At 44.6% G+C, this 27,317-nt stretch overlaps 3 protein-coding genes across 3 annotated transcripts; 2 read left to right on the top strand and 1 right to left on the bottom strand.

Annotated features, from left to right (window-relative positions):
• Positions 1–4,856: 4,856 nt before the first annotated feature.
• lage3 (L antigen family member 3) lies at positions 4,857–6,894 on the bottom strand. Its single transcript, XM_079734096.1, has 4 exons — positions 6,876–6,894; positions 6,678–6,751; positions 5,878–6,006; positions 4,857–5,611 (listed from the first exon to the last, which is right to left on the bottom strand). Exons 2-4 carry the CDS (start codon positions 6,722–6,724, stop codon positions 5,494–5,496), a joined length of 294 nt encoding a protein of 97 aa, XP_079590222.1. The 5' UTR covers positions 6,725–6,751; positions 6,876–6,894; the 3' UTR covers positions 4,857–5,493.
• Positions 6,895–7,636: 742 nt separating this feature from the next.
• On the top strand, positions 7,637–19,868 carry LOC307074437 (cGMP-dependent protein kinase 1-like; the record flags this gene model as incomplete). Its single annotated transcript, XM_079734599.1, has 20 exons — positions 7,637–7,850; positions 8,295–8,427; positions 8,874–8,940; positions 9,540–9,639; positions 10,100–10,213; positions 11,300–11,405; positions 12,276–12,339; positions 12,700–12,777; positions 13,233–13,327; positions 13,654–13,719; positions 13,964–14,038; positions 14,382–14,478; positions 14,901–15,040; positions 15,586–15,675; positions 16,396–16,537; positions 17,334–17,497; positions 18,370–18,492; positions 18,891–18,953; positions 19,157–19,223; positions 19,657–19,868. The coding sequence occupies 20 exons, from the start codon at positions 7,637–7,639 to the stop codon at positions 19,750–19,752; spliced, it is 2,094 nt and encodes a 697-aa protein (XP_079590725.1). The 3' UTR covers positions 19,753–19,868.
• Positions 19,869–22,047: 2,179 nt separating this feature from the next.
• stc1l (stanniocalcin 1, like) lies at positions 22,048–26,092 on the top strand (the record flags this gene model as incomplete). The annotated part of the gene is made up of 5 exons (XM_079735427.1): positions 22,048–22,165; positions 22,496–22,638; positions 23,191–23,298; positions 24,075–24,178; positions 25,792–26,092. 5 exons carry the CDS (start codon positions 22,048–22,050, stop codon positions 26,090–26,092), a joined length of 774 nt encoding a protein of 257 aa, XP_079591553.1.
• Between the last annotated feature and the right edge of the window lie 1,225 nt (positions 26,093–27,317).

Below are 27,317 nucleotides of genomic sequence, written 5' to 3' on the forward strand. Positions count from 1 at the left end.
CGATTACAGAATCCGAACTACGACACAAAAACATGGAATCCGAAAGCGGTAATCAGATTCCCATTCAGCCAATCCTGGAGCCCGTACCGGTCAGCATGTTCTGATAAGCGTTATCAGAGACGGAGAAGATGTGGGGAGGAGCCTCCATGCGCTTCTTCCCCCGGTAGGCGTTGACCACTTCCTGGTCGTACACAGGAAGCCACTTGTATGGGTTCACCGTAGCGCAGAACAACCCTGAGTAAGTCTGGGGAGCAAGCGGAGGCCAACGGTAGTGGTTTGATATTATTGATCGACTAATAACTGTTTTAGCTCAAATAAAAGCACCAGGATTCGGGGTTAGAATCCTGGTGACAATAACCACCACTGTTGTTATTGTAAACTAGCATTTGCTAAATAATATTTTGCTTATTCTTTAAAACACATGTGGTATTTTATGAACATTCTTCATGCCATGGTTCCATTATTGTGGTTATTTTTTTCAATGAAAGTGTATCTCAGCTCCAAATACAGAATATTGAGTCAATTGTGTACTTTGATGTGCATAGTGGCATGCATCATTCATTTGTGTTTGTCAGGTGTGCATGTGTGTGTGTGTGCACGCGTATGTGCGCACATGCGTGCATGTATGCGTGTGTGTGCGTGCGCGTGTGTGTGTGCGGAGCCTCACGTAGATCATCCAGGCGGCGTAGCGCTCCTTGAGGTTGTACAGCACGGACGCCTCGTTGAGGTAGGTCATCATGGCCATGTCCTCGATCTTGTCATACTTGGGAGGGTTCATGCTGGACACGTCGTCCTCCTTCACAGTCCTGGTCTGGAGCACAAGAGGACAATGGGTGTGTGGACATAGATGTGTATCAAGGTTGATTACTAGATATACAGATATACTGATTCGCTTATAAAATAAAGTCTTGCTTACCATCTAATCTATACATTCCAAATGACCATAAACACTAGGGTTCAAACGACCATGAACACTAGGATTTAGCCGCTGAACCTCACCTCCTCACTGTGGAGCAGCTTATAATATAAAGTGTTATATACCACCTAAACCAGGGGTCTCAAACTCAATCGAGGCCCGCGGGATGATATTTTGTGGCCCCCTACTTGACATCAAAGTTTAGTGTTAGTGCGGCCCGTGCGTTGTTGTCAAACGCAGATTTTTGCTGAGTGGCTTGCCACGCTTTTTTATCACTTGTGATAGGGTGACCAGATGTCCCGGTTTTGCCGGGACAGTCCCAATTTTGAGTTGTGTGTCCTGAGTCCCGACAAAAGCCAAAGGACGCTAGAATGTCCCGGTTTCCACCAACCACTATGAAATGTCCCCTGTTGTCAGCGATTACATAGCCAACGTGATCTAATTATAGCCCGATCATTAACTTAGATTGGGTCAGTTGTGCTTCTTTTTTCTGTGGAATACTTGATGCCGCCGACCCTGACCCAGACTCTACCTCCGGCGGCCCCCAGGTAAGTTGAGTTTGAGACCCCTGACCTAAACAATACAACCCCAAACGACCATTAACACTACGATCCGACTGCTGAAGCCCAAATCCTCGCTGTTGAGCAGCTTCCCAGCCCAAAGCACAGTAAACACTAGGATCCAGCCGCTGTACCCCACCTCCTCGCTGAGGAGCAGCTTGACGGTGACCTGGTCCTTGTCCCTCTTGACGATGGTGGCCTTCAGGTACAGCTCCTTCTCGTCCACCACGTAGCACGCCGCCTTGGCATCGAAGGGCCTCGTCTGGGCCTCGATGCGCTCCTTCTCCGGCTTGCGCAGGAACACCGCCGCCTTGCCGTAGGCCGCCATCTCAGCGTCCGTGCTCATGGTCGGGTCTCGCCGCTGCTTTGGCGTGAAGGGGGGAGGGAGTCATGTTGTTTTCAGATTAAATTGTATTAGGTTGGGTGACATTGTATGAAGTTAGGCTTGAATCGATTAGACTGAATTGTATGGCATTCAATTGCATTTGATTACTTTATATTAGTTTTAGTTCATATTAGAGTACATAACATTTGTTTCAATTTCATTAGGTTACAGCATATTATTGCTAGATTATTTTACATTTGAATAGACAACATTATGATAAATTATATTTATCATAATGTACATAATATACAGTACATAACATAACATTGCATTGGAAAACATTTCATTAGAATTCAGCACTTAAGTGGCATTGAGGATGGGTGGTCACTTCAACTTCAGAGACTAATTATTAACTTTGAAAGGCACTGAGATGCTGCAGTGTCACCATGTGAAGGAGATCCATCTTGGTGAAATAACCAATATGAACTTTTAACAGAGGAAATTGAAAATGAAGAAAAAGTCAAATAAATGCTCACCTGTATTCACTTCCTAGACGACTGTTTATCTGTCTTCTGTCTGTCAAATATGTTTTAATTGTATTTTTAGTGTATTTAGTTGTGATTGTAGTTCATGGTAAATTGTCCAAGTAACAATTACATGAAATATGTGTAGAAAATTAACAATTAAAACAAAGCAGGATCTTACCAGAGATAATGGGGGTCTTGAGAACTTGTGATGTGTTGTGATGCCCCAGCCTTCTCTTATAGCCCTTCCTCAGGGGCTGACGCCAAGCAGAGGTTTAAACTGCGGTCAAGATGTGGAAGCCTTGACACCCCCAAGCTCTGATAGTCAATACACACACACACACACACACACACACACACACACACACACACACACACACACACACACTCACACACACACACACACACATACAATCACACACACGTGGCACACACACACATACAATCACACACACGTGGCATACATACACACACATGCACGCACTCACACATATGCATTCACACATACACACACACACACACACACACACACACGTGCATACACATACACACACACACACACACACACACACACACACAAGTACCCATTGGGGTATTACATATATTTAACATCTTGTTAAAAATGTTACTAACCCTTACCTAAGATTGGCCAAATCATAAAAAGTTGTAATGTGTAAAAACTTCCAACCTATCATTTCATAATAAACCATCTTATATTATATTATATATAGAGAGTTCTGAATTACTAGCACAGGGAGTCATTCAAAGTTCCTATTCAACCAAAGATATAAGTGTTAGAGCAAAGACAATAGGAAATCTGATAATAGCCTGTATTCTCACTCCTGTGCTATTCACACAATGTACTGTGAGCTACATAACTGACCACTGGCAGCAGTGACATAATACTTATACAATACTTTACATAATAAACGTTACATCTTTTTGTGTCAAGTGTAGTGTGTGTAGGCCTACTAGATATAGGCCTAATGATTATGACTTTTTTTTCCCGCTGAGCCTCTGGTCATAAAAACAGAAATGCACTTAGTGCACTTGAATAAATAACACTTGAACGCAAAGAAAAGTCAATGCATGTCATTGATTGACCTCCATTACATATAGCCATGGAGCATTTGGAGAATGCTAATCCGCGTCATAGGTGATATAGGATGCAGCTGCTGTGTTAAGTGGACTGATCCGTGACTGTGGGTGTCATGTACGAGTGTGTTAGTCTCTGTGCAAAGAAGTGTCTTCATCTGTGACCTTGTCTTGAGATTTGTCCCGGTCCAAAGTATTTAGTTGGTTCTCCGGCGATATGTTTACTGCAACATCTTTAGATACAACACGTTTCTGTTGATTCACTATTTGCCACACTTACAAGTCAATAGTCCTTACAAATAAATAACTATTAATATCTGCTATGTCTACTCTGTTCTTAGATTTCTGAGGTGTTTGTTCTGCTGGAATAACATCACACGGACACTGTCAATGTCTGGAGGATTCGTTCAGAGAAAATGTGTCAAGATCTCCTACTGGTCAGCTGCAGCAAATGCAAGGGCTGGGGCGAATATAATGAGCGATATAACAAAATGACCAAAGGCACAGTGTGTAATCTATTCACTATGTAAGGATGTAATGCCCTATGATAATATAAATGCACTGTTAGCCTACTAATGTAGCCTATAATTAACAGAATCAATATTGACCTGGGTTGTGATAGTGTCATCTAGGCTTACAACTCGTGCTACTTAGCTTGGATTAAATAGTCCATTTAATAACTCCTATCTGAGGGATCATCACTTCGGTATCTATTGCTACTCTAAAGGCCCAATGGAAATGCCAACGGAGACCCCTGTTTTATGCCATATCACCGGCTCACACTGATTATGCTCTCTTAATATAAACAGATAAACAAATGAATAAAGATTTCTAGCTTTATTAAAGTAGATCAAATAATATTAGGCAGATTAACCACCATCATTTGTCAAATTGACACACACACACTATTAGATGGAAGTCTATTGACATTCAGAAAGGACAAAGCTAAGTCTGGATAGCTTCCCAGACTTAAAACGATTCAGTCCTTCCCTCCTGATCATGGAAAGACTGGATGAAGATTTTACACTGCTCCACAGCTGTTTTCATTTGTCATTGATGGGCAAGGTTAACGCCAGAGTGCTAACGCTAGGTAATGCTAACTTCCCTGCTTTGACTGGTGTTGTGGGATGAAAATGAAAATAATACCGCAACAAAGCCCTTCAGAATCAGAGGACGATGGTCGGCAATATCTTTTTTTGTCGCTCCAACAACTCAAACCTCGCTCAAGAGTGAATTAATGAACTAAAATGGATTTAGTTAAATATCACTAAAATTCAATTTATCATTTTATCTGAAATATTTTATGCCTTGACTTAAATGTTCTACTTGTCCTTTTTTGAATGTATGATCCTATCCGTTCACTCTTCTCTTCACTCCTGTAACCAAAAGTGTTTATCTTCTTAGGAATCAAGAGACATCACGGTTGAATCCAGAAATGATAACTTCAAAAATAAACTTTAATTCTTGATAAGAAGTCACGATACAAATCTCCTGCAATTGCATCACAGAGACAGACTTTATGATTGGAATCTTAACCCCCCCGTCTCCTTAGTATATCAGTTCAGTAAACCAATATCATTTAACCCTTTTATTCACCTTTAGGAGAGATAAATGTATGTACATGTTTTCAATAAAAAAGAATAGGGAAGAGATTTGATTATCCAATAATCGTTGAAAACAAAGAGTTCTATGTGACAACATCACTGTTGGAGGCTGCTGTATGATGACATAATAAACCGGGTCCCCTTGTTGATGACATCATTGTGGGAAGACCCTTGTGACTACATCATAAACCAGGTCTCCTTTATGATGTCATCATTGTGGGAAGACCCTTGTGATGACATCATAAACCAGGTCTCCTTGGTGATGAAATCATTGTGGGAAGACCCTTGTGATGACATCATAAACCAGGTCTCCTTTATGATGTCATCATTGTGGGAAGACCCTTTGTGATGGCATCATAAACCAGGTCTCCTTTGTGATGACATTGTTGATGGACACCCCTTTGTTATGACATGGTTGGGAGCCTCCCTTGTGATGCCATTGAGCGGTGATGACATCACCTCTGCGAGATCATGACGGTGGAAGCGGGGGTCCGAACATCTCCATGGTCTCCAGGACCAGGGATAGGTTGTCCATGAACGCCCCCACGGACACACGCAGAATCCGGGCTTCGTCTGCCATCCACCTCCTTAAAACAGGTGTTTACAGAGAGTACAATGAATAATATATATCTATACAGATCAATGTGTCTTCTTGTCCCTTATTATAAACCTTAATTATGATTTATATTATTTAAGTAAAAAAATCAACAAAACAAAACGTGGTGCCAATTATTTGCTGGTAAAATGTACATGCATGAAAATATACCAATGCATATGTTATTTGGTGAAAAAGATTAGGTGTGATGTACAAAGTTTTTTTTAAAAAAGGTGTTAATGAAAAATCGGGGCTCACACAGAGAGCGTGCTTCCGGACACCGTAAGTGACTTGCTGATACCCCCTTTCCGTGGCTCTCGGTCGGGCGACAGAGACTGGAGAGCGATGGAGGCTTCCCGGGACGAAGGGAAAGGAACATCTAAAGCACTGAAGATTGGTTAAGGACAAGGACTTAATGTAGAATAATTGTTGTTGTTTTGCTGAATAAAAACGTTATTCTGGAATATTCTATTCATAGCATATTTTAATGCAGGGTAATACCATATCCTTTCAAGAAAGTGTGCGGGAAAATTATTTTAATGATATAAACAACTAGCTCCGAGGTCCAGGTAATCCATAAGTCATTGTAATCGTCTGTTTTTCATAGTAGGCCCTACATGATCTAGAAAAATACAATAATAATAACACAGGAAGATATAATATCAATGACCAACAACACAGAGACGGATCAATACATAAGGGAAAGATAAATACACAGAACCTCAACTAACCAACTAGTCTGATAAAACAATTCTTCTCATCATCTAATAACTCGGGATGGATAACATCTAACTATATCATACTTAACGCTTTTTAAGGTTTTCCAAAACGATATAACCCGAAGATAAGGAATAATGTTTAGTGACAGCAATGCGTTGAACACCAAAACAAACCCCAATCCAAAGATGCCATGCAATCGAAATCAATACAGACCGCACTCATATCCTGCTTCATTCATAGTATTAGTTCAAAGCACGTATGCGAGCGCGTTTGGATTAGATAATGAACCTCACTATTTCTGTATCAAATATAGAAAATAGAAAGGTATAAAAAGATACAATTCCAGCTTCCCCGGCTCGTTCTGTACACTGCCGGGCGCCGCCATTGTGGCATCAGAGAGGAGTAGACGCAGCTGTTGATTGACAGAAGCACATTCGAAGAAATTATACCGATGTGATGTAGGCTAATTAAAAACAATTGTAAACGCTATGTACTCATTTTATATATATATATATGTAATGTCAAAACTGTTCTACCTCAATGGTTTCGTTTTTATTTGCAGCCTTTCCTACAACTACAATGTAATGATAGGTCTTATTATAGCGACATCTAGTGGTCAAAATATCATCACTACCGTTATCCCCCTTGTAGTGACGCTCATTAAAACAATCCCTATCCGTTTCGGGAATAATATCTGTAACATTTCGCCTTTTCTTAATAATAGCAGGCTATTATATTTCATTGAAACTGAGCATCTCTGCAATTTCTAGGCTGTTTTCTCACAATCTAATCACATTTTATTGGCTATAAAATTAAACATTTGACCTGCTGTCAAACTCAGCTGTGCGCGGAGCTTGTTGCGCGCTCCATCGACCTGATAATAACTGTCACACTGCGTCTCCTATGAGCTGATATAGGCTACACTATTAAGAAACATCGGGTGTATCTATGCAACAATTTCTGAGCTCTGTCGCTGGATATAGTTTAGTTTTCTTGCACATTTAATATCTAACTCAATCGATCGCTGAGCATTTACAAAAGCGGAGATTAGAAGACATCCGAGGCATCAGGATTCAGACATTAACTTGTTGCAACTGTCGACAAAAGTAAGTGCATTGTTGACTGTTGACTGTTTTTCAACCGTTTGACTAGTATCCCGAATATTTAAACTTCATTGTTCTGCTAGTGGAGCGTGTGTTTGTGCTGACGTATATCTTCTCTTATCATACTTCATCACATATTGACCCCTATTCCCTATCGAAGGGCAGATTGATCGGGACATGCGTTAGGCTGCACCATGGGCTCATCTCGGGGAATGGGCACCCTGCGGGACCTGCAGCTCGCGCTGCAGCTGAAGATCGAGGAGCTCCGGCAGCGGGACGCTCTGATCGACGAGCTGGAGCTCGAGCTGGACACCAAGGACGACCTCATCAGACAGCTGCAGCTCGAGCTGGACCGCCACCGCACCGCCTCGCAGAACCCCGCCAACGACGGACACTCGGACGCCGCAGGTGCTCCGATGTTAAAATGAAACAATGTCTGAAAGATCACTACTTATAAGACACGATATGAATGTAGGAGTTATGAGACGTATGAGTTGGGTCAATTATTGTGCGTGACATTGTGTGTGTGTGTGTGTGTGTGTGTGTGTGTGTGTGTGTGTGTGTGTGTGTATCTGTGTCCGTGTGTGTGTTTGTTTGCGTATCCATGTTTATGTATGTGTGTGTGTGCGTCTACGTGTGTGCATTTCTATGTGTGTGTGTTTTTTGTGCATCTCTGTGTGTTTGTCTCCGTGTGTATGTTTGTGTGTGTTTGTGTGTGTGTGTGTGTGCGGTGTGCGTCTCCATTGGTATGTGTGTGTGTGTGTGTGTGTCTTTGTGCGTGTGTGTGTGTCTCTGTGTGTGTGTATGTGTGTGTCTCCATGGGTGTGTGTGTGTGTGTGGGTCAAGGCTCAGCGGGGGGTGCGTCTCCCACCGTGAGTGACGAGCCCCAGAGGACCAAGCGCCAGGCCATCTCCGCCGAGCCCACCGCCCTGGACCCCGCCCAGCTCACACACGTCACCCTCACCAACTACAGCAAGAGCCAGGAGTCAGTACACACACAAACACAGGCATTCATACACACGCAAACACACACACACACAGGCATTCACATACACACACGCACACACACACACACACACACACACACACACACACACACAGGCAACATACACACACACAACACACACACACACAGGAATTCATGCACACACAGGCACACACAATTTCATGAAAATATTTTCGCAGAAAGCACTTATATACATTTGTGTTTTCAGATACACAACTATACAAACAAATGAAGCCACAAACACAGACACACTTGCACACACACACACACACATGCAGGTAAAGACACATGAATGCACACATGGATTCATGCACACACAGAAGAAATTACACAAACACATTCCTGAACTCATTCACAGAAGCAAACACACAATCACATGTAAACACATCCACCAATCCACCACTGGTTGACTCTGGTTTGTCTAGGTCCCGGGAGCTCATTCAGAGAGCGCTGCTAGAGAACGACTTCATGAAACATTTGGAGCACGGACAGGTAATGCTCCTCCTGCTCTCCTCCTCCCTCTCCTTCTCCTCCTCCACCTTCCCCTCCTCCTCCTCCCCCTCCTTCTCCTCCTCCACCTCCCCCTCCTCCCCCTCCGTCTCCTCCCACTCCTCCTTCTCTCCATCCACCCCCTCCTTCTCCTCCTCTACCTCCCCCTCCACCCCTTCCTTCTCCTCCTCCACCTCCCCCTCCTCCTCTTCCCCTCTTCCTCCTCCTCCTCCTCCTCCTCCTCCTCCTCTTCCTCCTCCTCCTCCTCTTCCTCCTCCTCCTCTTTCTCTGTAGTGGTGTTAGGGTGTTTGATTCCCAGCATTAAGGTTGGGGCTTTGGGTCAAACCCCCAACGTCTGAAGGTTAATACCTGCTCCTGAATGACATGAATCTTCAAAAATAAATCAGAACTGAATGTCACTTTAGATATACGCATGTGATAAGAATAGTGACCTTCATGCCCGATATGTTTCATCCCCATTCCTGACCATGTTTTGTTTATCTGACACTATGCTCTATTTGTGTGTGTGTGTGTGTGTGTGTGTGTGTGTGTGTGTGTGTGTGTGTGTGTGTGTGTGTGTGTGTGCCTGTGTGTGTGTGTAGATCCTGACTATAATGGAATGCATGCACCCAACCAGTGTGTCCCAAGGATGCTGTGTCATCCAGGAAGGAGACGATGGTTCCACCGTTTATGTTCTGGAAGGTATTTAACACTTTAGTGGGAGTAGCATTGGTAGTATTTATAATAGCATGTTATAAGCTGTTTTATTATAAAACTGTCATGTTATTAACTGTCATGTTGATATATGCTTTCCTATATTTTGTGCAATGTTACACAATGTTATTTTTTCCTCCTTTACAGGAACACATGTTGACATTTGTTATCTTGTTTCCCTATTTGATTATGATTATTTGATTATTGTGTGTGTGTGTGTCTGTGTGTTTGTGTGTGATTGTGTGTGTGTGTGTGTGTGTGTGTCTGTGTGTGTGAGTGTGTGTGTGTTTGTGTGTGTGTGTGTGTACGTGTGTTTGTGTGTATGTGTGTGTGTGTGTGTGTCTGTGTGTTTGTGTGTGTGTGTGTGTGTGTGTGTGTGGGTGTGTGGGTGTGTGTTTGTGTGTGTGTTTGTGTGTGTGTGTGTGTGTGTGTGTGTGTTTGTTTGTAGAGGGTATGGTGGAAGTTACCAAAGAAGGGAAGAAGCTGTGTACTATAAATCCAGGCAAAGTGTTTGGGGAGTTGGCCATCCTGTACAACAGCAGCCGGACAGCTACTGTTACAGGTACACACACACACACACACACACACACACACACACACACACACACACACACCTAAAGTAATGACAATACATATATTCAGCTGACACTTTTGTCCAAAGTGAATTACCATAATTGCATTAAACCATGAAGAAATAACCGAAAAAGCCCAAGAATCATGCGGGTATATACAATTATTTTGTGTGCAAAATCGTAGAAACAAGAGATAGAGAATGTTTAATTTACTATTATTTACCATTTATTTATCATTATCATTTATATATGTTGTTTTTCATGGGCCAAGATGCGATATAAAATCAACAGCAGAACATGGGCAGGGTTGCTGCTTCCCTGATGTCAGTGGGGAAATGATTCCACCATTGTGGAGCCAGGACAGCACACAATCCAGATGTGTTTGATTGGCAGCTGGGGTCCCCTTGTGGTGAGGGTGCAGCGAACCGATTGGCCGTCATAGAGCGTAGCGGACGGCCCGGGGTGTACGGTTCGACCACGTCCTGGGTGTAGGAGGGGCCTGAGGCCGGCACCAGTGGCCTGAATCCGAGGCGAGCCGCCACGGGCAGCCAGTGCAGGGTGCGGAGGAGGGCTGTAGTGTGGGAGAACTCGGGTAGGTTGAAGACCAGCTGGCCTGCTGCAGTCTGGATGAGCTACAGAGGACGGAGGGAGCACACACACGCAGGCAGGCCGGGCATAACGGAGGAGCAGTAGTCAAACACCAGATGATGAGAAGAGCCTTGGCTAAAGCCTGCATGGCCAGCCTTTTATACTCCCCCATATAAAGGATTGAGTTTTGACTGAACTCCAAACAGAGATTTTCCTTGAATGGTTTCTACCACAGTCCAGTGCAGGCCTCTGAAATGTTATTCAGATGTGTGTGATGGTGGGGGCAGACATGCTCATTGGGTGTATCAGAAATCAGAGAAAAGTTATTTGGTTATTCAGAGAGCAAAAGAGGGATCAGGGTTAAAGATGACATCTGTTTGTCTCTCTGTGTGGCTTTTGTTTGTTTGGCCGGTCTGTCTTCTGTCTGCATCCGTCTGTCTGTCTGTCCGTTTATCCGTCTGTCTGTCCACCTGCGTTTGGGTCTCCAGCCCTGACGGACATCAAGCTGTGGGCGATAGACAGACAGGTGTTCCAGACCATCATGATGAGGACTGGACTCATCAAACACTCCCAGTACATGGAGTTCCTGCGCAGGTAGACTCATAATTGATTAGGATTCATTTGTATTAATTAATATAAATTAATGCTTCTCTAGGTGAGATTAGCTAGAAAATAGATAAACATCCGAAGCAGAGGGCAGAAGAGAGATTGAGAAATAAACCATCCCAAAAAACATAATGTCCCTCTCTGCTCCCTCCCTACCTCCCTTCTTTTCTCCTCCGGCCACTGTGATTGACAGGCAAGATGAATTCCCAGAACCAATCAGAGAAGAGTTGACCCGATGGCAACAAATGACCTGGGGGCGGGCTTAAATGTAATGCAGAGGACAGGCACAGTCAAAGATTCCTATTCGAACAGAGCATTTCACTCACTAATAGCAGACAGAGAACAAGTTACACTCAAATCGCTGCTCTTGAATCACGCCTACAGCACTTTTAATGAACAAAACCAGTTGTTCTCTTTTTTAACTTTTGAACCTTTTGAGGTTGTAGGTATACAGAATACTCGCTCTTCCAACTTTTACATATTTCAGTTTCAGTGTGTTTTCTCGTTTTTTTTAAGACCCACAGCTGGTGGGAATGTAAGGGTCTCATTAGTGTAAATGTTTGCAAATCCTCCGCCTACGCTAGGTAGCGGCACTACTGTTTGTGTCAACAAGACTTTCACAGGACTTTTGTTAACCGTTTTAAATTCAACGAATGCCCCTTACATTTGATCATTCAATACTTATCCATAGCTTCTTACGCAGGATTCCCACAGGACCCAAACTGCATATCACAAGACCCTGCATGGGCTCCCGACCCACAAATTGAGAACCACTAAACGGGATTGTTAAAATACATGCTGAGGAACACAACGTGTTTGAATGTGTCCACCAATCACTGACCTCCGTCTCCCCCCCAGCGTTCCCTCCCTGCAGGCCCAGCCCGTGGACGTCCTCAGCAAACTGGCCGATGTTCTGGAGGAGGTGAGACACATGCAAACACACACACACACAGACACAAACACGCGTGCATGCTCAAACACACAAACATACGCACACACAAAGGCACCCATATATTTATTACAGAATCACACACTACGAGATTGTAAAAGTAGCATTTCCATTTCCCTACCTATGCAACATTATTGTTATTCTATATTAAAAAGAAGACATAGGCCCTTTTTATGTTTTTTATCTCTCTTCCCTGACTCCCTCGCTCTCCCTCCTTATCTCTCTCTACCACTGTCTCTGTCTCTGTCTATGTCTCTCTCTCTGTCTCTGTCTCTGTCTGTCTCTCTTTCTCTCTCTCTCTCTCTCTCTCTCTCTCTCTCCCTCTCATCTCAGACTCATTACAGCGATGGTGATTACATCATCCGCCAGGGCGCCACTGGCGATACCTTCTTCATCATCAGTGAAGGCCAGGTGAGGAAGAGGAGGAGCAGTTGCTTATCGACATGATGAAATACGACTACATGTTGAACAGACTTTTATACAAAGTTGGGCTGCGCCATCTCTGCAGCCACATGTGGTTCAAACCCCTGGCTGCTCTCTTATAAAACTATCCTGCTGATCGAATCTCTGGATATTGGTTTTCCTTAAAAGTTAATTGAAAAAGTTAATTAATTTTCTTTAAAATGTAGTTTCAAAAAATGAAACCTATAATAAATGTTTAATAGTTTAATATATACATGTACCGATACAGTATGTGGTTAACATGGCTCATTGGGTGTTGTGTTTTTTCTGCTGTCTGTTGCATGTTGTGTGTCGTGTGTTGCGTGTTGCGTGTCGCCTGTTGCGTGTTGCCTGTTATGTGTTGTGTGTTGCAATTTGCCTGTTGTGTATTGTGTATTACGTGTTGTGTGTTGCGTGTTTTCCAGGTCAAGGTGAGCCAGCAGAACTCGGTGAGCGAGGAGCTGGTGTATCTGAACACGCTGTCCAAGGGAGAGTGGTTCGGGGAGCAGGCCCTCAAAGGGTAAACAACAACAAACTCGTAAAAATTAAACCAGACCAATGTATGTATACTGACGCTCTAACATACTGCACCCCTCATGTTCTTTATGGGGATATGATTTATGATGTTGACGCAGATCTTCCATTCATTATGCAATGAGACAAGGCTTTGTTCTAAAGCACAGTCCATCATTATAGCATAAAACGTAGGGCAAACGTACCTCTGGTGAATAACAGACGGTTACAGTTTTCCAGTAAGAAAAAATGCAATGTGTAAATGTAAATGTAAATGTTTATGTGTAAAACCTTCTCTTCTTCCCGCCTCTCTCTTTCCCCTTTTCACCTCAGCGAGGACGTCCGAATGGCCAGTGTCACAGCTGTGGGTGACGTCACCTGCTTGGTCATCGATCGAGAGTGAGTCACTTCCTGAAAAAACACAACCCAAAACTTAAAAATAACACACCACCACAATGGCCAACCCATTTCCCAAAACGCACCATTTGGTGATATGCTGATTGTTTGTAGCACTGTGTAAAGTGTGTCTGTGGTTGCGTTCCTGTTCCTATTAAATGAGTCTTGAGATTCCAGTTAAGAGAAAAAAGGGAGGAAAGTGTCTGATTAGAGTCAGCTTTGCTTCCTTTGTTTTGTGTTTTCGCAGTACTTTCAAACAGCTCATCGGCGGTCTGGAGGAGGCGAACAACAAGCAGTACGACAGCGACGAGCTCAAAGCAAAGTAAGTCACAAGCACCACTTCGTTAGGGCCTCGCGTTCTCACGCATTAATTCACATGTTTACACACATTTAACAAAGGATCAGCATGGAAGATAAGATAAGACGGAGGGCCTTTTTGTTAATCACAGTGGTGACATTTGGGGGTCACAGCAGAAAGTACAGGACTGTAGTCGAAGTGAACAAAAAGAAATACAAACACAATTTCGATGATTAAAAAACTGAAACACAGAAAATTGACCTTCACAATATGAACAGTCGCAATGTAAATGTTGATGTAAAAAACCTTTGGATTCGGATCAGCTTCACCACAATAAAAGCGTATCTGTTGTTGTTGTTGTTTGTAGGGTGGAGGCTGAGGAGGTTTACTTCTCCAGCGTGTCTCTCAATGACTTCAACGTCATCTGCACCCTTGGGATGGGAGGCTACAGCCGCGTGGAGCTGGTCGGTGACAACGCTGATAAGATGAGATCACACCATAGCTATTAGACACCTGACAGTCAAACGCAAAAATGGGGGTTATGAACTGGGATGTGAAAAATCAAGGAAAATGAAAATATGTCTTGCGTAATTTGTGTGTGTGTGTGTATTTATGCGTATGTTTGCGTGCGCGTTTGTGTTAACACGTGTGTGATGTGTGAGCATTTGTGTTTGTGTGTGTGTGTTTACATCCGTGCGTGCGTGCACGTGTGTGATCGGTGTGTATGTGTGTGGGATGTCTACATGTGCATGACGTGCTGTATACGTGTACGTGTGTGTGCTTTGCATACGTGTGTGTGTGTGTGTGTGTGTGTGTGTGTGTGTGTGTGTGTGCGGGATGTGTACACCGGCATGACGTGCGTGTACGTATACGTGTGTGTGACCAGGTGCAGTTGAAGAGCGACAGCAGCCGTTCGTTTGCGATGAAGGTGCTGAAGAAGAGACACATCCTGGACACCAGTCAGCAGGACCACATCCTGTCCGAGAGACGCATCATGAAGGAGGCCCACAGCCCCTTCACCGTCAGGTCAGGGCCCGGGCTAGGAGGGGGGTCTTGGGTAGGACCACCGGGTCAGGGGGCCGGGCTAGGGGCGGAGGTCAGGGTCAGGTTGGGGGGTTAGGAGGGGGGGGTCAGGGCTGGGACCACCAGGTCAGAAGAGACTCTTTATATAAGAGACTCTTCAGAGACTCTTTATATAAGCCTTGTTGTGTTGTGTTGTGTTGTTTTGTGTTGTGTACGCAGTACTGGACCTATAGAGACTCTTTATATAAGCCTTGTTGTGTTGTTTTGCATTGTGTTTTGTTGTGTAGGCTGTACCGCACTTTCAAAGACTCTTTATATAAGCCTTGTTGTGTTGTGTTGTGTTGTATTGTGTAGGCAGTACTGGACATATAGTGACTCTTTATATAAGCCTTGTTGTGTTGTGGTGTTTTGTTGAGTAGGCAGTACCTAACCTTCAGAGACTCTTTATATAAGCCTTGTTGTGTTGTTTTGTGTTGTGTAGGCAGTACTGGACCTATAGAGACTCTTTATACAAGGCTTGTTGTGTTGTGTTGTGTTGTGTTGTGTAGGCTGTACCGCACCTTCAGAGACTCAAAGTACCTCTACATGCTGCTGGAATCCTGTCTGGGAGGAGAGCTGTGGTCACTGCTCAGAGACAGGTGTGTGTGTGTGTGTATGTGTGTGTGTGTGTGTGGGTGTGTGTGTGTGTGTGTGTGTGTGTGTGTGTGTGTGGTTGAGCCTGGTTTATTTTATTGAATGTGATGTGTTGGTGAGTGTATATATGTACTGCATATTTCGGGGTATTTTTATGTGTGTGTTCTGGGTATTTTTATCCGTATGTATTTGAGTGTGTGTGTGAAACTTTTAGGGACTTGTGCACGTGTTTATGTGCATATTCATCTGAAAGTGTGTGTGAGTGTGTGTGAGAGTGTGTGTATATTCATCCATGTGCGTGTGTGTGTGTGTCTGTACGTATATATTCATCCATGTGTGTGTGCGTGTGTGTGTGTGTCTGTATATTCATCCGTGTGTGTGTGTGTGTGTGTGTGTGTGTATTCATCCATGTGTGTGTGTGTGTGTGTGTCTGTATATTCATCCGTGTGTGTGTGTGTGTGTGTGTCTGTATATTCATCCGTGTGTGTGTGTGTATATTCATCCATGGGTGTGTCTGTGTGTGTGTCTGCATCTGTATATTCATCCTTGTGCATGTGTTTGTGTGCTTATATTCACCCGTGTGTGTGTGTTTATTTGTGTGTGTGTGTGTTTGTGTGTATGTGTACATTCATCCGTGTGTGTGTGTGTGTGTGTATTCATCCATGTGTGCGTTGTGTGTGTATGTGTGCGTCTGTTCCCATGTGTGTTGCCCCGCCCACCACCAGGGGTTCGTTTGACGACGGCACCACGCGGTTCTACACTGGCTGCGTGATCGAGGCGCTGGCCTTCCTCCACTGCAGGGGCATCATCTACCGGGACCTCAAGCCCGAGAACATCATCCTGGACCAGCGCGGCTACGCCAAGCTGGTACCATGGCAACCGCACACCAACACACAACACAAAGGAGCAGTGATCAATGACATTTATGAGATAATAAAATGACTACTAGTCAAATCTTAAGTACTTGGCAGATGCTTTACGACAAAGAATTCAGAAACATTTTATCGAGGAGCAGACGAGCAAAGTACTGCAAGGCTGCGGTCACTGGGGATCGAACCCAGTGCCTCTCTCCTGGGAGTTGAACACCTTATCCACAAGACTAACCTGCACTCCTTCATAACCCCTGAAACAGTGGTTTGATTGTATTCATCTGGGAACTCACACAGCCTTCACCATCAATCAGGAAGACACAACTATCTCTTTACCATATAGCTGATATGAAGTATAAGCACTTTGTCATGACTCGCGTTACCATGACAACTACCTGTATATTGTGTCGGGTGTGGACCAGAATGTAGATGTATATCTTATGTAGATACCCTATTAAACTTGATATATTCATTATGTGCAGTCAAACTCTTGACTTGGCAGTCAAAGACCTGCTTTGTCCAGAAGGACCCCTTTGAATGCTGATCGGGAGAATCCAAGATGTCTCACACATGCCTGTCTTTATTTTATTCTAATTATTCATGTCCAGTGTTGTAGTTTATTTATTTATTTTTGTCTATTTAGGTCTCAGCTCTCTTACTTGTGTTTCTCTTATACTTTTATTTTTATATTGCACTGTTGGAGGAGCCCGAGATTCAAGAATTTCATTGCCAGCGACTGCTTCTAATTTTTGTGCATATGACAAAAGAGCATCTTGGATCTCTACCCCCCTCAGGTGGACTTTGGCTTCGCTAAGAAGGTGGGTCTGGGTAAGAAGACCTGGACGTTCTGTGGCACCCCGGAGTACGTGGCCCCCGAGATCATCCTGAACAAGGGCCACGACAGCTCGGCCGACTGCTGGTCCCTCGGGATCCTCATCTTCGAGCTGCTGAGTGGCAGGTAGGGAGGGAGGGGAGGGGAGGGAAGGGGGAGGGAGGGAGGGAGGGAGGGGGGGAGGGAGAGGGGGTGGCAGGTAGGAAGGGGGGGAGAGAGGGGGAGGGAGGGAGGGAGGGGGGAGAGAGGGGGGGAGGGAGGGTGGAGGGAGGGGGGGTGGCAGGTGGGAAGGGGGGGAGAGAGGGGGAGGGAGGGAGAGAGGGAGGGAGGAGGGAGGGAGGGAGGGAGGGAGGGAGGGGGGGGAGAGGAGGGAGGGAGGGGGGGGGGAGAGGAGGGAGGGGGGGAGAGGGAGGGAGGGAGGGGGGAGAGGAGGGAGGGGAGAGGGAGGGAGGGAGAGAGGGAGGGGGGGAGGTAGGGAGGGGGGGGAGGGAGGGAGGGGGGAGAGAGGGGGGAGGGAGGGCGGAGGGAGGGAGGGAGGGGGGAGGGAGGGAGGGGGGAGAGAGGGGGGGAGGGAGGGCGGAGGGAGGGAGGGAGGGAGGGGGGGTGGCAGGTGGGAAGGGGGGGAGAGAGGGGGAGGGAGGGAGAGAGGGAGGGAGGGGGGGAGAGAGGAGGGAGGGAGAGAGGGAGGGAGGGGGGGAGAGAGGAGGGAGGGAGGTGAGAGGGAGGGAGGGAGGGGGGGAGAGGAGGGAGGGAGGGGAGAGGGAGGGAGGGAGGGGGGAAGGAAGACAGGGAGACAGGGAAGGTCAGTATATAGTTAGAAAGCTAGATATACATAGCAAGAGAGACAGACAGACAGAAGAACAGTAAGACAGACAGACACCGATCGATGGATGGAAAGACACAAAGAAGTACAGACACTAATAGATACAGATAGATACTATAAAACATGAATTGATTAGGGATCAACGTGAACGATTAAGGACCTTATCCCCTCTCAGCCCCCCGTTCTCGGGTTCCGACCCCATGAAGACGTACAACATCATCCTGAGAGGCATCGACATGGTTGAGTTCCCCAAGAAGATCACCAAGAGTGCTGCCAACCTCATCAAGCGTCTGTGCAGGTGACGCACACTAATCCAAACTGCTAACCACTAATGGCTCACCGCTAACCGCTAACCGCTAACCACGAATGACTAACTTCTGTCCCCAAGCCGCTTATCCCTAATCACATATCACTAACCACTAACCACTAATCTCTAGCCGCTAACTACTAATCACGAACCACTAACCACTTGTCGCTCACCACTAAATACTAACTGCTACTCACTGACGGTTAACCATTAACCACTAACCACTAACCACTAACAACTAATAACTTACCACAAATCAATCCCCACTAACACCACCAGCTGCACAACGTAATAAATGCCAACGACTCATGCTCTGTATACACGTGCGATTGTGTTTTTGTTGTATTCGTGTGTGCGCGGGCGCGTGTGTGTGTGTGTGTGTGTTCCAGGGACAACCCATCTGAGCGTCTGGGGAACCAGAAGAACGGGGTGAAGGACATTCAGAAACACAAGTGAGACACACACACACCGACACACACACACACACACAACCACACACACATACACAATACACCCACACGTACCCACACGTACCCACACACACACACACACACACACACAAATACAAACACAGACAAAAACACACACACACACAGTGTGCAGAGCTCCAACCTCTGGATGGATGGATGTGTTGTCATGGTAACTCTTCCTTCAGGTGGTTTGAGGGATTCAACTGGGAGGGGCTCCGCCAGGGGACCATAGACTCCCCCTACACCCCCACTGTGAGTATGCTGCGGTCGCCATGACAACACACTGCCAGCAACCAACAACCACAACTGTCTTGCCGACTATTAATCAGTTCTCGTTTAACTGGGCTCTTCTATTGTTCAAGCGCTGAATCCGGGCAAGTGGGCAGATTGAGGTCAATTGAAATCCCTCAGAGGTGTCGGTTCCGTCCTACTTTTCCCTGCATGTGTTTCTAAAAACCTGACTGGAGAGGCAGCAGTATGGATGGAGTGTAGGAGGTTTTTTACTGAAACAAACTATGTATTTTTCCGTAAATCGCACGTTGAGTTGTTCCTGCCCACATACGTTAACAAGTAGACTCACGCAAAGCACATTCAAGGTACTTCCTTCACAGCTTGTGGGCAAACAAACAAAATCAAGCGCGGAAGGCGGGCCCACTCACTCACGGTGTATCTGCTGTTGTGTCAGGTGTCCGGGCCGCTGGACAACAGTAACTTCGACTACTTCCCCGAAGACACGGACGAGCCCCCAGATGAGGAGTCAGGCTGGGACCTGGAGTTCTAGAGAGAAGAGCTCTCTCAGCACAGTGCGCTATAAAGTGTGTTGTACACGTTGCTATTCATTATTTCCCTTGGACATGTTTGTAGTGTCAGATGTTTGAGAGAGAAATTTGTCAACAGGGTTGGAGACGGTTTTGTTGGATGTATTAAAGGATGCGTCATCGTAAGCCGAGTCTTGATTTATTGCTGTTTTGAATCTGTCTTCGTGACTTTATTTGGCCCTGTTCAAGGCTGCCTGATGAATGGTCTGTCTGTATTTTGTATTTGGCCTCTTATTTGTACGGATCAGACTGGTAATTAATTAATATTGAGTCCTGGGAGGATTTCATGCAAGGCGATTGAGGTAATATGTAATATATTTGCATATTACTATAATTATACATGTAATAGTACAGGTTATAAACCTGTACTAACTACGACTTATATAACATTATAAGTCGTAGTTAAAACAAAGAGGTGGTTTTAACTTCATTACAAATGTGACCTCCCCTCAATAAAACTGACATTCTTGGGAGCCCTTTGAACGCAAAGTGAAGTTAATCTTTAGGGAAAAGTGGCCAAGCCACTAGTCCTGTCTTCTTTAATAAATGTGGTTTTGAAAGCATTGTTTTGAAGAGCATCCATCTGGCCATCACACAAACAAACACACACAAACAAAGTCACAAACAATCGGATGTGTGAGTGTTTGCAACGGAAGAGTTTATCAGAACGAAGCCAGTGTTGTTTCCATATTAGAGCAGTGTGATGCTTATCTCTGCCCAGTGACCACCACAGGGCTAATCAGCCCGGCTCCGGGGCTTTAAAACCAGACTTTTGTTTCCCAGCCACCTGAAGTCATGGACTCCACACACACACACACACACACACACACACACACACACACACACACACACACACACACACACACACACACACACACACACACACACACACACACACACACACACACACACACACACACACACACACACACACACACACACACACACACAAATATATGCCATCCAGATGCACGCTGATAGGACACACCGTGTTTTCCACATTCGCCACAGTCCGTTCTCTGCACGCATTTCTGGACAGTAGTTTGCTACAATAACATGATCTGATAGCCAGTTATTTTTTAGAAAGGACAGGAATGTTAAAATAAATAACAGCGGTTTTTCGCATAGAATGTTTGAATGAATTATATTCACTCGTAGAAGAGGTTTTCAGAATGGTAGGTAATGTTTATATCAATCAATATTTACTTAAATCAACAATTAAGGGTGGCAAAATAACATGAATTTTTGCCATGAACTGCAGAAAAAATGTTGTGATGCAGAACAATCATAATTGTTTTCTGAAGGGTTCTGTTGCATTTGTGACTTTTATGAGATTTGCTACCGATCCTAATCAAATGAAATTCTCTTTTAGAGAATTATATTAGTAAGAGTAGCCATTTGAGAAAGCAAAAGAGGTCATCTTTTTATCCAAATATTATCTGGTATAGCCTACCTGATGTTCCTTGCTTTTTTTGCTTTTTTTAATCCATATTATTTATTTATTTATTTCCACCTGGTCCAACACAACAAAGTATTGTTGACAAAATGTCAAGAAGGGACACGAAATTAAATCTGACCGCTGGAACTTTGAGACTGAGAGCTGAGAGGTGAATTATTGTGGACCATGGTGGCCTCGACTGAGGTTCATCAGGACCCATTGGATATCTGTGTTCACTGATCAGCCTTTCTACACGACCGAGCACGGAAGAAAGCCGGCCTACGTGACCTGAATGGTTCTCACCTATATGCGTTTCCAACTTCCACGAGGCCTTGCTATTTTTAGAAAAAGTTAAACGCATCCAGATTTTTCTCACGTTGTAATGTTTAATTAAACCAGCTAAACAATATGAAAATGAAACAAATATATTAAAAAAATATAATTTATTAATTCCTTTAGAAGTTTCCAACCCAAAATATGTCAATGCATAAGCCTACCATGGAACCTACCAATCTTGTTAATAATTCTGCTGCACGTCAACCTTGTTTTAAATGTCAACGTCATGAATTGATTAGACGAGTGGAAATATTCAATTAGCGCGCTCGGCTATTTCCGTCAGACGGAATTAACGCCGCGCTGCAAGGAGATTCCGCGTTCTGATTGGACGGTCACGAGTGACGATGACCGACTACTCAAATCGACCATGGCAACTTCACACATAAATAGCGGAGAGAGGGTCTGCATCTAGACAAGCAAAAACAACACATACACACAGCAACAACAACAGCAAGACGAGCATCTCATCCAGTCGTCAGTGAACATGTTGGCACAGTGCGGTCTGGTGTTCCTCTTGGTCGTGACGGCTGCTGGCTTCGAGTTCAGCCCAGCTCCGGTGGAGTCCTCACCTCGTCGAGCCCGCTTCTCCGCCAACAGCCCGAGTGAGTACCGTCCCTTTTTTTTTTACCTTTTCAAAAAGTTGTTAGTAAGCTAGTTGCACCTAGATGGTCAGTGGCCTAGCCAGTGCCATATAAATGCCTATTCAAAAAAACATAAATGAAAAAAAAAACATCTATTTACATGCATTTATTTATGCTTTAAATCAAGTCACATACTTTAACGTTAATTATTTATTTTTTCCTTGGCCGGAGAGCAGCAGTCAAATAAAAAAAGTTTCAGAGGGACCGCAATCAATATTGTTGTCGATCGTGAGTCTTAATTGACCGCGCATGCTCGTTGCCTTAACGCGCTCCCTGTGTCTCGGTGTGCAGACGATGTGGCCAAGTGTCTGAACGGCGCGGTGGCGGTGGGCTGCGGGGTGTTCGCCTGCCTCGAGAACTCCACCTGCGACACCGATGGCATGCACGACATCTGCCAGCTCTTCCTACAGACAGCAGCCACCTTCAACACGCAGGTCTGTCTGTCTGTCTGTCTGTCTGTCTGTCTGTCTGTCTGTCTGTCTGTCTGTCTGTCTGTCTGTCTGTCTGTGCACGGGGTAAGACCCAATATATGGTGATATTACAGGGTAAACACAATGCTTATTGTGTTAATCTGCAGGCAATTATACAGTTTAATGTACAGTCTATTATGATATATGTTTGCAGTGTAGAACCCTGTTTATTATTGTTTTACTCTTGCAGGTGGGCAAGCTTTGTGTGATGTCGTAGAGCTGGGTTCTTTTGCCATTCTTGTGTATGAGCATTGTGTTATTATACAGGTGGTAAAAACTTGTGATTGTTGTGTTTCCCGTCAGAACTTTGTGGGATTATACAGTCGTGAAACAGTGTATCGTGTTTCTTGATCAGGGTAAAACTCTTGTTATTGTTTGTTTTTTTGTCTAGATCTTTGTGTTTCTTGATACAGATAACTCTTGTTATTGGCGTTTTTCATGTTCAGGACAAAACAGTGTATCGTTGTGTTTCTTCACACGGGTTAAACTCTTGTTATTGGTGTGTTTCCTGTTCAGGGTAAGACCTTTGTGAAGGACAGCCTGCGTTGCATCGCTCAGGGAGTCACAGCTAAAGTGTTCCAGACCATCCGTCGCTGTAACGTCTTCCAGAGGATGATCGCGGAGGTACACACACACACAACACACACACACACACACACACACACACACACACACACACACACACACACACACACACACACACACACACACACATATGCACTGCCACACACACACCTGCACACACACACACACACACACACACACACGCACACACACGTGCACCCACACACGCCTTCAGGCACACAGACATGCACAAACACACACAAACGTGCTCACACAGACACACACCTGTGCGTGAGTGCATGCGTGCACACACACACACACACGTACCGACACACACATGTACACACATGTACACACACACACGCACTCAGATGCACTCACACATATAAATGCAGACACAAGCAGAGTACTCACACAAAAACACCCCTATGCAAATGCAATGAGTTTTCTGTTTGTTAGGCCCAGATGTGTGTGTGTGTAAAGGTTGCATCTGTTTCTGTGCTATAGTGATTGTTAATGGTTGGGTATTTGGTGTACCATAGGTATGTCTAATGGCGTGTCTGTGTGTTGAATGCATATATAATGAGTGTGTTTGTGTGCTCTAGGCATGTCTGATGGGCGTTTTGCGTCACATGTATGTATAATGAGAGTGGTTTGTCGGTGTGAAAGAGGTCTAACTTTATAAACAGCTAAGCGTGTGTATGCTGTATAGTTATGTCTAATGAGCTGGGTGTTTGTGTGCTATGTATGGAGGTGTTTGTATGTATAGCGGGTGGTTTATTGTGTGCTATAGTTGTGTACAATTAGCTGTGTTTGTGTGTTTGTGTGGGCTGTAGGTGCAGGAGGATTGCTACAGCAGTCTGGATATCTGCACCGTGGCGCGCACCAACCCAGACGCCATCGGTGAGGTGGTGCAGGTGCCCACCCACTTCCCCAACAGGTAGGACCCGGACCGGGAAACACAACGCAGTCTGACGGCAGCCGAGCTCACAACTGGGTGAACGGGGGCGTTTCGCTCGTTTGTTTTTGCCAAACATTGTTCCGGAGGCACTGATCTGTAACCACGTAATTGGCCAACAAAAGCTTGGCCAACACTACCGGCAGTAGTAAACTGTAAAAAAAAAAGTGCCTTTAAAGGTTTCAAACCGATGCTTTTTCGAGTGGCCGCTGTATAAATACTTCCGAAAGAAATCCCCTTCTGAAAGCTTCATCCACTCCCACAAATTGTTTTCTCCGGTAGAATGTCTCCGTCACAAAACAGGAAACGAGACGTAACTCCGCACCTTGCAGTTGTTTGTTACCAGCCCAGGCTCTTTGCCAACTCTATACTCCAACTGCTATAACACAGTAGGACTGCTGGATCAGAGTTTCTGCTATAACACAGTAGGACTGCTGGATCAGAGCTTCTGCTATAACATAGTAGGACTGCTGGATCAGAGTTTCTGCTATAACATAGTAGGACTGCTGGATCAGAGTTTCTGCTATAACATAGTGGGACTGCTGGATCAGAGTTTCTGCTGGATCCCAGGACATACTCAGTGACTCTGTATTACCTGCAGTAAGAGGTCACCTGAAGAATGGACACAGCATGGTTCAAGTTTAGATAACGAGACACCCCATTGTTTTCTGTCCTACTATTTGTTTTATTTTAGCAGTCTCATTTATCAAAACAACAATGACTAACTAGGAAGAAGTTTTGGCATTTTGCTCTCAAGGATGCCAATAGACTATCCTAGTCTGCTTGTTTGTGGTTGGCAAAACCCTGAACTAACTCTTTCTGATGGTTTCAAAAACAGTTTTGCTATAAAACTAATGTGAGACATAAACTCAAGCCAGCGCGGTGGGATGAGTTACCGATGCTAAAGCCAGTGGAATCCATGACTTCTAGACCGCACCGTTTGTTGTTGCCTCGGAGTGTATTGTCTGGATATAATATAACTGTTTTGAAACTAGAGATGAACTGTGAAGAAAAGGGAATCTGTCATTCGTATTTGATCTCAAATCAATCATACTCTTAAATCTATTCATTGTTTTCGTTCTCAAATATTTTCGTTGTAAAGCCTGCCTTAAAAGCATGGACTTGAAGCTTTTCCAAGAAGAAGTGAAGCAGAATTGAAGGGCTGTGTACTTTAAAAAAACATCTAAAGACCCACCTCTTCTGCGGAACCATCTCATGACTTGTGTCCTTTGATGTTTTTAGCTTTTATATTGAACATAGTTCTATAGTTCCATTTCTGGTGCTACTGCACATATTTTTGGTAACTGCTCCAATTCTTTGTACTCAACTTCACTTGTGTTGCTTTGAATAATAAAAGTGTCTAATAATAATGGGCACTCCCACTTGTGATGTCACAAGCGCATAAATTTTGAAACGACTACCGAATCTGCATCAAACCCCTGTCGGCAGTCCAAAACAGACCCCTTCAAACACTAGCAGTGTGTCTTCCCTTCCACACATGTAACAACAAAAACCACTGTGACTGCTGTACTCCCCTGTACTATACGGCAATGTGCTGTGTGTACTCACGACCCCCCCCTGGTGGGTCCCTGCAGGTACTACAGCACTCTGCTGCAGGCTCTGCTGGCCTGCGACGAGCAGACGGTTGCGGTGGTGCGGGCCGGCCTCGTGGCCCGCCTGGGGCCCGACATGGAGACCTTCTTCCTGCTGCTGCAGAACAAGCCCTGCGTGCCAGGCGGCGCCAACATGGCGGGCGGCAACAGCAACCCAGCCAGCTGGAGGAACATGCCCGTCTTCAACATCCAGCCCAGCTTCAGGGGACGCGACCCCACCCACCTCTTCGCCCGCAAGCGGTCCGTGGACGAGAAGCTGCGCGAGTACAAGGGGGAGAATTAAGATGCGTGCGCATGCTCCCGAAGCACGTGCACGCGCATATGCATGCATACAGGCACACACATACACACAGCAGACACACACAAACGCACACGCAAATACAGTATACATTGATTCATGGGATACATGCCCACATGCATGCGTCCTGACACACACATGCACCCAGATAGAAATACACACACACACACACACACACACACACACACACACACACACACACACACACACACACACACACACACACACACACCTTTGCACACAAGCTTTTTCTTTTTCTTTTAATTTATTCAAATGATCAGCTTTCATAGCCAAATATCTTTATTTTTTCTTTATGTTGACGATGGATTGGTCTGTGAAAAAGCTGGCTTTTAAAAGCTACACCACCACCCAAAGCTTAGCCACAATCCTACACTGTATCAAACCAACGGAAACATACTTTACCTAATCGAATCTAACCAAACCTCAAACATTATAGATACAAAATACATATTGAAAAAAACATGATGTTGATTATCATTGTGGTTTATTGTACAATGTTTAATTTATGAGGCTTCTATATTTGGTATAGTGCATGGGTCCAAATATTCTATCGAAGCTAAAAGGGAAACAAGGTGAAATCATGCTGGTCGTGACTCGCTTCTGTCTTCTGATTGGCCCTCTCCCATGCCTGTCATGTACCCTTTAAAATGTATGTTACTATGCTGACACTTACTATGCAAAGCTAGGGTACAGTACTAAACATGTTTACTGTGACGAGCATGAGTGAGAGATTGAGTATAGTATCTATATAGATGTATACATCTATATAGATATATACCAAATATATGAAATAAGGAACGGAAGTAGAAGTCTGGTACTCTGCTGCGAAACTTTGTTTGTGTTGGAATAAATGATGTCACATGGTGGATTTTGGCTAATGGAGATTTGTTTGGGATTTTTCTCTATGATGTGATTATTTACCATCTGTTTTTTTAAACACTGGGGGCTATTTGATTAAGATCTCCTAATTAGTTGAAAAGTCAATCAATGTGTTTCCGATTGTAATGAAACAACATACTGATTTTAAACCACACTTGTGTGGCCAGGACACAAATAAAGGTTAATCCATGTAATATAAAACACCACTAGGGACAGCCTTTTCTGGCTCATGATCTATTGTACAGTGTAGCAGTTTAACTTCATATCTTGTAATTCACTCATAATATCTCCAATAGTTACCTACAAATGA

This window comes from Pollachius pollachius, assembly GCF_949987615.1.
Source record: "Pollachius pollachius genome assembly, chromosome: 4".
In the NCBI taxonomy this organism is placed as follows: Eukaryota; Metazoa; Chordata; class Actinopteri; order Gadiformes; family Gadidae; genus Pollachius; species Pollachius pollachius.

Coding starts and splice junctions, on each gene's coding strand:
- lage3 (XM_079734096.1), bottom strand. CDS start 6,724: ATGGCGGCGCCCGGCAGTGTACAGAACGAGCCGGGGAAGCTGGAATT. Junction 6,007..6,677: donor GAGCCGGGGAAGCTGGAATT/GTATCTTTTTAT, acceptor ACCAATCTTCAG/TGCTTTAGATGTTCCTTTCC. Junction 5,612..5,877: donor TCCGGAAGCACGCTCTCTGT/GTGAGCCCCGAT, acceptor ACCTGTTTTAAG/GAGGTGGATGGCAGACGAAG.